At 35.0% G+C, this 10,946-nt stretch overlaps 1 protein-coding gene across 1 annotated transcript; it reads right to left on the reverse strand.

Moving 5' to 3' along the window:
• Nucleotides 1-6,563: 6,563 nt before the first annotated feature.
• LOC143579800 (AP2/ERF and B3 domain-containing transcription factor RAV1-like) lies at nucleotides 6,564-7,561 on the reverse strand. The gene has a single exon (XM_077062999.1). The coding sequence runs from the start codon at nucleotides 7,506-7,508 to the stop codon at nucleotides 6,564-6,566; it is 945 nt and encodes a 314-aa protein (XP_076919114.1). The 5' UTR covers nucleotides 7,509-7,561.
• Nucleotides 7,562-10,946: the final 3,385 nt, after the last annotated feature.

Raw genomic sequence — 10,946 nt, forward strand, 5'->3', positions numbered from 1 at the left:
TCTATATTTCTTTTTACACGTTGAAATCAATGCATGCACATCGACCACTTTTTTCTACACATAATTAATATTACCTTTACCCTTATATTTATGGTACGTGCCAACAACACAGGAACATTCCACATCATCAACATATTGAACTTCGCCTGCACTTCAGTTGTAACCCACAAAAAATTGTCACATGCTTATTATTTTTAGCCTCGCATATATGTATAGGTTTAACGAGCTATACGCATACACCTAACTGGTGTGTGGTTTATATCTATGGGTCTGAGGCAACGCATCATGACATTTAATCTACATATATAGGTAAAGATAATTACCAACATATAGTAGGCTTTTACCAACAAATACTATGTGTGAATGGGTATGAACATCGTAAATTGCTTGATACTAGAAAACTTTGATGGACTTATGTGATTTCAACGTACGTTCAACTACAACTGGTTTTAGCGTGCCTATTGTCAACTAGCGGTTATCACTTATTCTATGTTGTTGAAAATGAGCTATTTAGCACTCCAATTTTTAGATCTATATGCCGCTATAGAATGTATATCACAAATGACTTTTGAAAGTTTTTAAGAAGTTCACTTTTTTTGGTTTTACATGTAAAACTTTTCTATACTTAGAATTAGTATGTTTGTAACTATGAAGATTCCGGGCGTGTTGCGCCGCATTGATGTTATTTACAGTCGTACTCGTAAAACTTATCAAATCGTACAGTGCGCCTGTGAGTTGAGGTGAAATCGATCGTGCCGGGTTACGAAACCAATAATAACCCCCCCCCCCCTCCAAAAAAAACTTTGTTAACGCAAAAATACAACAAATTAACATAACCAAACACGCGCTGCGATTACAAACCGATGACCCTTCGGTTGGTATCTGGTTACGACGGCAAAAGTAAAGCAAACCATAGATTTGTTCATACCCAAATACAACAATTTACATATTTATAAGATAAAAAAAAGGTTGGCGAACAAAAAAACATGCGCGTTGCAGTTGGGAACTGATACGGATTCGTTGATTCTAGAATCGAGGGACAAAAAAAGATAAAAAAACCTCGCGCGCTGCATTTGCAAACTAACGCGAATTCAGTCGGAATCGATGTTGTCGGGACTAAATCGAACAAAGAAAACCATGTGTTGTGGTGGACCGACACGAGTTCGGTTGGTATTAGGTTACGACACCGAAATTAAAGCAATAAGTTAACTCGTCCACACTCAAAATACAACAAATTAACATAAAAAGGACCGTGGCGATAACAAAAGATATGCGCGCGTTGTGACCCTGATCTGACGCAATTCGTCCAGAATTGATGGACTAAAAAAAACTCATGGGGAAAAAAACCTTAGGTGGCAACCGCGAGCTTACATGAATTTGACCGGAATCATTTAACGATAACAAGGGTAAAAAACCTATATTTTACGGTAGCGAACTGATGCGAATTTAAAAACGAAAAACAAATTAAAGCAAATTAAAAAGCTTACCAACCACGTAAGGTCACGTGGACCAATCACGTAGTTACGTCATCAATCTTCTTAATTAATATACAATAGTTTTTAACCCCGTGCGTTGCGCCGGGCAGGTTGGTAAAACTCGGATACTGGTAAAACCCAAGTGTTGAGCCGGTAAGTCGATGCGAATTCGGTGGTGCGCATTATCGTACCGGAATTAAAACTAAATATAAAACAAAAAATTATAAAAACAAATGAGGTGAATCAAAATGGTGGGTGGCATCGGTAAGTAAAACTCGTAGCGTTGGTAAAACCCGACAGTTGTCGATCCCGGGCGTTGAAGCGGTGAGCCTACGGGATTAAAACAAAAACATTTGCGTTCCGAAGACTCGATGCGAATTTTATCAGTATCGATTAGGTTCATTACATGTACAAGAAGTAAACCTAAAAAATAATTTCATCACATTTAAAAGAAATAAACAAATAAAACATAATTAAAAAACCTAATAGAACAATCAATACATAAATGTATACAAAGAAAAGGCAAAAGAAAAAAAGGTGCTATAACGAAGACTTAAACTTGGACCAATAGTATATCAAGAACTAGATAGCATTTCATCAACCATCAAACCAATTTAATCATTTGAATTTATTTTGAAAGTAATCATATAAATAGTCAAAACATAGCATTAAAAAAACTTTGTGACACCAAAGTTCCTAATTATACTAATTTATAATAATAATACGTAGAGGTACACCAAGTGATCATAAGGTTCAATTAATGCCCTCAGGTTATGAAGTGGACGATCAAACAAGACAACCTCGATAACTTATTAACTTAGTAATAACCCTGTTCCACTGTAACAAATACGATGCAAAGATGTAATGTGCATCAAATCAGTCATGAATTCCTTTACTAATCGGTTCCTTGATCATCTCAGATGGTATCCTGAAAATGTGGGAACCACCTGTAACAAAATATTAAACTTGATAATGACAGGAAGGTAATGATATTTGAACCACAATCCTCGTCAGCAAATTCTAAGGGCACATATAATTCACGAGAGGCAAGTAAGTTGGCGTGCCTTAGAGGTGCACAAATCGGTTTTTTTAAAAAAACCGGTTCGGTTATTAACCGGACCGGTTTTTTTTGGACCGGAAAAAAAACCGAACCGGTTAATAACCGGACCGGTTTAATAACCGGTTTTTTCATCTCAAAACCCTAACCGGTCTAACCGGTTAGGACCGGTTTAGAAACCGGTTAGAACGGTTAATAACGGTTTTTTTATTAACCGGTTTTTTAAAAACCGGTTTTTAACCGGTTAACGGTTTTTTTTTTTTTTTTTTTTTTTAATAACCATAAAAACGGTCAAAAAACCAAAAAAACGGCTATATGCCCGTTATACAACGGTCAAAACCGGTTTAACCGGTTAACCGGTTATAAAAAAACCGGTTTATAAAAAAACCGGTTAACCGGTTTTTTATAACCGGTTATTAAAAAAACCGGTTATTTATGTTGACTAAGGCACGCTAGTCACTTGAATCACATAAATCAGTCTGTTGTTTATTGCATCACGTATATTGATTCTCGCGTGAAATGTGGTCATAAAGAGGCGCTCTTTATACAGCAAGGCTAATCGGTAATGATTCACAATATTACATAAAAAGTTCTCTCATCTTGCATAGAGGTTTAAGTGATCAACCTCATATATACAAGTGGTTGATTTTCTGACTCTTCACGTGTTTTGATTTGTATACGTATTTGCCTAACTTTGTATTTTGTTAACAAAATATTGGAACCTTCACCGGGAAGACCACTGTATATACGTTTGAGTAAATTGGGATTGTCAACATATATATTTGAGTTTTATAATTTTAAAATATATAGAACTTGACTTCTATGTTCTAAGTCAATGTTATGTTTTGTATTTAAAAGAGGTTTGAAGTTGAAGTGCACGTTACACCGGGAAGACCAATTCAACTATGTTCCGGTTTTCAAAAACTTAAGGTTTTATTTATATTTTATTGAGAGTTTTGGTAGGTTTATAAGCGTATACTTAAATTTCATCTATGATGGGAGTACAATAAACAAAATTTTTTTCAAGGAAGATTCATTTTTATGAGCGAAAAGGAGATCAAATGGCCATGTTTAGAGATTAGGGGTGTCAATCGTGTCAGGTTGACGGATTGATAGGTTTCAGGTTGGCAGGTTAACGTGTTGAGATTCTTCAACCTTAACCCAACCCATATTTTATTCGTATCGTATCGTGTTGACCCATTTAAATTCGTGTCATGTTCGTGTTGTGTTTTCGGGTCAACCCATTTTACATTCATATACGAGTATGAGTAATACCTATTGATCGACTTGGTAATAAATTAAAAAATTAATTATTCTTATTAATAAAAACTTGTTAATTTGTGAGAAATCTAATTGTTTTTGTGCATTTATATCTCATTCCCAATTAACAAACTTAAGTTCACATATTTAGCTTAAGATAAGAACAAACGAATGAAATAACTAGAGAATAGATAGTTAGAACTAATAAAATGAAAATGTTGTAACAATAGATAAATATAGCGTTAAAAGAATTAGGTTTACTTTAAAAAGTTAATTAATAAGTGAAAAATTAAAAATGTATGTATTTAACTTTAAAATTTAAAACTTCTTATCTCTAAAATTAAAATATTAACTTCTCTAAAATTGTTAAACGGGTTAACAAGTCAACATACTTTCTAACGGATTGGGTTCGAGTTGACCTGTTTTTTAAACATGTCGGGTTTAGGTTGACCAGTTTAAGAAAACTGGTCGTGTCAGCCGACCCAAAACCTATATTTTTTCATGTCTGGTTCGTGTCGGGTTTCGGGTCATGTCAGGAATTGACACCACTAGTCTAGATCGAGATAGATAGTGTGGATTTGCACTTATGTAAATGTAATTTCCCCTGCATGTTGTTTTTCGTTTTCTCCAGCTTCTTGCTAAAGGGCCAATTTTGGTCAATAAAGTTGCGGTTCCAAAAAAAAGCCAATTTTGTATCCACAGGTTCCTTGTATATATGATGTATATGGGGGTGTGGTTATCTAATTAAATAAGATAGTATCTTGTGTAATATCTTTCTGGATATAGTATATGATCTCAGGGTTGTAAAGACCTGGATCTATTCAAATATATTATATATGTACCCTAGATTGAGAGCATCAAATCATATATATATCTGATTTGCTTGTGTGTGCATGCCCTTTTACATTCATTTCAAAAAATAAACCTTCTTTATGGTCTGTACTCGATTACCTTTTCACAGTTATATATATTCTCTTAACTTTTCTTGAGCAAGAAAAATGTGCACAGTATATCAGGACAGAAATATGACTTAGAACGAACCGGCCGTATAAGTTCAGCTATGTGAGCAATAACCGCGCAATATACTTATATATTACTAAATGAATAAAAAATAATCATAAGTAGTGGGAGAGAGATCCAAAGACACTCATATAACCGTCTTATTTATTACACTCAAAGCGAACATGTACAAAACTAATTAAGTGGTGCTTGTGGTTATCCACATATTATTTGTTTTCCAAAGAATCCCTCTCGATATATATATCATCAAAATATTGGCTTGAGCAATAAGTTGGCGTGGGGGCATCCGATCGATATTCCGACTTATATGTAATTCGACCCGACCAGACCCGGCCGTTGACATGCATGGAGAATGAATGATGTGGCGCGAACTTTGGATATTGCTTTGTGAAGATTATCTTTTATAAGTTTCCTAAACTATTCTACTTTTGGGGATTTGATTGTTTATCTATTAATCATTACAAATTAGACCTTTAGGGTTTCTAAGTTATTAGTTCTTTTTTATATTTAGAAGATTGTAAAGAATTAACATAGTTTCTGAACGGCCTTTCAGTTCGTCTCTAACATTTCGGTTAGAATTAATCATTCGTCCTTAAGCCATTTGACTATTATCGTGGATTTGATATCACAAGTGATGAGTTAGACTTAACATGTCAAGTGTACAAGATTGAAAATGTTGTGTTATAGATATACATCTAGATATGTTTGAAAAGAAGAACAGTTCCAGATATTGGTGAGGCTATGAGAACCACACAATTCTTTATTCTACATGTGGTAAAGCTACAGTATTATAGCAGGAAAGGTGAAAAGGTGGGAGGCTCCATCTATTATGTGCTGAATGATGGCCCATAGCATACGAATACTTGTACTGTGTTGTACAAGCACTGTCTGGGACTTGTCATGAAACATAAGCAGATATTTAAACAGTTGTTATGCTAAAACAAGAAATGACAATGAAACATTTTCAACCAAAACTAGAAAGGTTCTTCTTCAAGATAACATATTCAGTGTGTCACATGTAGATATGACATGTATACATCCCTTTTTAGTATGCAAGATCAACCAGTAATGAACAAATATCTGATTTAATGATTATAATGAAACAAATCAAAAGGAAAATTATTAAAACTAGTGATTTGATCTAATGAAGAGAACTACTTTCTTGAAAGGCTAGCTAATAACATAATTAATTACAAAAGATTAAAGATTAAGCAAACATCCAATTGAGATGAAGAATTTAAGAACAAAAAGTTTCTATTTTTCTAGCAAATTGAGTTCACAATTAGGGACCGTAAAACCGAAAAAGAAAATTAAAGATCTAAATGAAGAGAACTGCTTTCTTGAAAGCCTAGCTAATAACATAATTAAATACAAAAGATTAAAGATGAAGCAAAGATCCAATTGAGATGAAGAATTTGAGAACAAAAGGTTTCTGTTTTTCTGGAGTTTTTTTAATTACAAATGTTCAACTTGATCATTGAGCTTTCTTTAGCTCTATTATCTTGAACATCTAAAAATCAATATACAAACTTTTGCAACTTGCATCCTCTCCTATTCCCTTCCCACCACTTACCAGCCCTACATCATCATCTCTAGAAGAAAAAAAGTAATCCAAAATATTAATTATCAAACAAACCCCTAAGAAAGAGGAATTGTTACAAAGGGTGGATTATTCTTTGTTTCTTACAATTTTCCATCCCCAACAATATGTCAATGTTATTTCTCTTTCCATTGTAGATATTATCAACCACTTAAGTATTATCATTGTCACCACTTAATATGTCAACTCCAAACAACCTAAGCATTTGTACTGGTCGGATTGGTTGAATCGGTTCAGGATTCATGTTACTTGACGCGCTTTTCGTCTTCCAGTCGATGTAAAGCTGCTTATCCGGACCGGTAGATCTTTGAAAACTCACAATGTCACCGGCTTTTAAATTCTTTTCCTTAACGAACCGGCTCCAACCTTTCGTTAAAACGTAGCTTTGGCTACTATTCCAATACGAATAGCGAAACCTCCACACTTTCATCCCAATATCTTCAAAATGCAAAAGAACACCCTTTGATGAGTTCCCAATTTGCAAGGGAAAATGCTTCTCCGCGTGTTGTTTCGGTATCACCAGCCTATTTAGCTTTCCAACGTCGCTCGGGGTGACCGCCTTTTCGAACAATTGCTCCCGCGCATTGGCAGTTTTACCCGATCCAAACCGGTCGGTAAAAGGGTTTTTTTGTAAGCTCTTGTTTCTTTTACTTTGCTCAAGCTCGTCATTGTATGTGTGTTTCCTCAACATATCAACAATCTCGGCTTTCGAACGCGAATTTAAAAAACTCGCTTCTAGCCTCGCCTCTTCCGTGTCAAGCGGAAGAAGCTTAAGGTTTGTGACCGCATCACGGCCACGAAACCTTTGAACCGCGGTATCGTACGCTTTCGCAGCTTCGTGCTCTTCGTTAAACGTCCCGAGCCACACGCGCTGATGTTTCTCGTAAATCTGAGCACCCCAACGACCACTAGGTTGTGGGACAACTCCTTTGAACCTTGATGAAGGTAACTTCCTTGACTCGGCTTCTAAACCTTGTTCCTGGTCTAGAACCACACTCCCGGCACTTCCAATTGGAGGTGTCATCGTCACTGGAGCCGCAACGGTTGATGTAGTTTCAGTAGTTGTGCTTTGATCATCTGTTGAGCTTCCATTCATGTTAGGGAATTAACAAGAGAGAGAGAACTGGGGTGTTTAGAGAGAGAAGAAAATATTGTGTTTATGAAGTGGTGCAAGAGAAAGGTTGACTATAAATAGGAACATTTGCTAGGATTATTGTTTATGGTGCATAAATAATGTTCATACAACATATTACTATTATCATTAAAGAATATTTGTTGTAAATAATCTTAACTATTTCTTTTGGTAAATAATAGTCTTAACTTAACTTTTGGCTAGCTGGTGGCAATCATACTAAAGGAGCACTGTTTATAATGGTCCATGACTAACCGAGGACTAACTCTGTTAGTTGTAGATCGTCGGAAAAACATTTTTTTTATCTGAACACTCACATTTTTTTCCCGGAAAACTCAACGTTTTCGTCCCAAACATCTTTAAAAATGTTTTTTGGTAAACCCTGGCTATTGAGGTTGTCGGAACCCTAGAACCATTTTTAGAACCGGTTAGTGGTGGTGATTGGTTGGTGATGAGTCAGTTGGTGGTGGTGGTGGTGATGTTCAGGTTGAGTTTTCCGGAAAAAAATGAGTTTTCTAGCCAAATAACGTTTTTATCTTGCGATCTGCAACTAACGGACTTAGTCCTTCATTAATCGCGGACCGTTATAAGTAATGCACTTTTAGTTGGGATCGCCATCAGTTAAGAGTGAAGTTGGAACTATTATTTAACAATAAGACATATTTATAATTATTTAAAACCAGTATTTCTATTATTAATAGCATTAGTAAATTAATAATAAGGATAATAAAATCTTGCTTGTTAACTTATGGTGATATACATAGAATATACGGAAGAGATGTAGTAGAGGTGTGGGCCAAATGATGTGAGGAAGCAGGAAGATTCATGGCGACTTGTTGCATATTATATACAAGTGGCATTATAATTATTGATGGATAGGATAACACAACATGTGTATATGAGCACCCGCACATACGTACGCATAGATACTTATGTATGTATAGATAGCAAGTGGATGTGTGAGTTCACATGAAAGGGGACCTAGCTAGTTTTAAGTGCATCCCCCTGTCCTTTACTGATTGTGCTATACCGGCTAACAATAGCATGGTTTCTCTCTCTCTCTAAGAGAGAGAAACACACGCTGATTTGTACAGAAAGAATCAAGAAATAATAGAGAAGATTTGATGAAGAATCTATTTAGATAAGATGACCACACCACCTATATTACAAATACATGTCACCGATAGATTTATGAGAAAGATTCATGTACAAACTAATCTTAATATGAGATCGAACGTAGAAAATAATACTAATAGAACAAAAATGAGAACGTATAAAACAATATCAACTATAATACCAATCTATATAAGCAATGCTTTATAATAACAAAGAAAAAAACCTAATACCGATAACAAAATAATCAAAATTAGCAACAAAATAATAACAGCATAAGAAAAACCTAATAATAAAAACAAAATGTAAATCAATAAATACTTATAACGTTTCATAATCGAAAATCAACAAATATGAACAAAAAATAACAGCAAACACTTATTAAAACAAACCAAATAATAACAACAAATTGATTCTTATTGTTTTCATGTTAACAATTATTTGTATTTGATCCTGAAACTAGATACATATATAGGAATATTATATGTATTTTTGTCATCGATCACATATATAGTTTTCTGGTTGGATGGAAAAATTAACATTTTTGATGTGTAATTAAATAAAGCATGTAGAGTTATATATTATATATTGTAGTAAGAGATATTTAACTATTTTAAGTATTATTTCATATATATATATTCAAAGTCTAGGGTTTAATGTTTTGGCCGGGTCTGAGTAGGTGTGACCTTTTCTCGCATGGAGATCGACATATTGGGATACATCAAAATTCTACAAAGATCACTCTCATCTATCTATTTATGTATATTAAAGGAGGAGGATTTTAGGGACACCCACTAATGCGTTCCGTATAGGGCTATATGATGTGTATTGGGTCATCAAATACCCCCATATAGTCCTATACGCGACGTATATAAGGGACCAATAACCCTGGGTGTCCCTAACATAACTCCCTAAACAAAGAAATAGCAGGGTTTTGGGTATATTTTGTATGTTCACGGCGATTGTAAATATACATGAGGTCTATTAATAAACCAAAATCTAGGTGCTATATATAACCAAGCCAACCAACTAAGAAAAAGAAAGCCGTGGGGCCAATATGTTATATTGTTATTAGGATTGTGTATGTCGTTCTAGTTTGTTTTTAGCCAGTGCATTACGTACTCGATACATTTATTTTGTAACTTTATTATGTAAAATGGGAGAAATGGGGCCCCTATATAAAGGCCACTTAACCCATTTCTCCAAACAACTAAATAGAAACTCTTTCACAACTCCCTGGAAATAAAATTAAAAAAAATTGTAGGTCCCGAACGCGGATTCGACAACGAACGGCTTTACTCTTGATAATTGCTAGAGACGGGTGCGGTAAATCAAACGACCGAACATAAATAATATAAAGATAAAATAAATGAACGATCTCGTTGTCGGTTAAAGATTTGATATATTAATAAACGAACCGACCAACCCAAGGTGAGCTCCCCCTGGGTGGATAATTTACACCATGGAAAACACACACATACATATGACTACAAGATCCTATTTATATCCAAATAAACCATTCTAGGAGATCTCCTCCGTTGAAGCTAAATGCGCGTCCCGAAGCTCTCGTTTCGTGTCCGGTTTTGCTCACCGACATTAAATATTATCATGACCGTAGATATATAATGGGTTTCGTAATTTGATAATTGTATGTCCCGAAACCGGATTCGACAAAGAACGGCTTTGTTTTTGATAAACTCTCGAGACGGGTGCGGTAAATCAAACAATCGAACATAAATAATATAAAGATAAAATAAACAAACGATCTCGTTGTCGGTTGAAAGATTTGATATATTCATAACGAACCGACCCACCCAAGGTGAGCTCCCCTTGGGTGGATGATTTACACTATGTAAAAACACACACATAAAAGACAACACATGTCCCTATTTATAGCTAAAAAAAAAAACATTCTAGAAGCATTCTCTCGTTGAAAATAAAACGCGTACACCGAAGCTCTCGTCTCGTGTCTGGACATCTCGTCGACATTAAATATTATCTTGACCATAAATATATAACGGGTTTCGTCATTTGATATCGCAAGTCACTTAAATTGGCCTTACAATCACCCCCTGACTTATGATATCAAAAGTTTTGAATATCATAAGTCAAGGGGGTGATTGTAAGACCAATTTAAGTGACTTGCGATATCAAATGACGAAACCCGTTATATATTTATGGTCAAGATAATATTTAACGTCGGCAAGCAAAACCGGACACGAAATGAGAGCTTCGGGATCCGCGTTTAGCTTTAACGGAGGAGATCTTCTAGAATGGTTTATTTGGCTA

This window comes from Bidens hawaiensis, unplaced genomic scaffold, assembly GCF_021521415.1.
Source record: "Bidens hawaiensis isolate Kalapana, Puna unplaced genomic scaffold, B.hawaiensis_p1.1 tig00029978_1, whole genome shotgun sequence".
NCBI classification, from domain to species: Eukaryota; Viridiplantae; Streptophyta; class Magnoliopsida; order Asterales; family Asteraceae; genus Bidens; species Bidens hawaiensis.

Excerpts from the sequence above, each read along its gene's own strand:
- LOC143579800 (XM_077062999.1), bottom strand. The coding sequence starts at position 7,508 with ATGAATGGAAGCTCAACAGATGATCAAAGCACAACTACTGAAACTACA.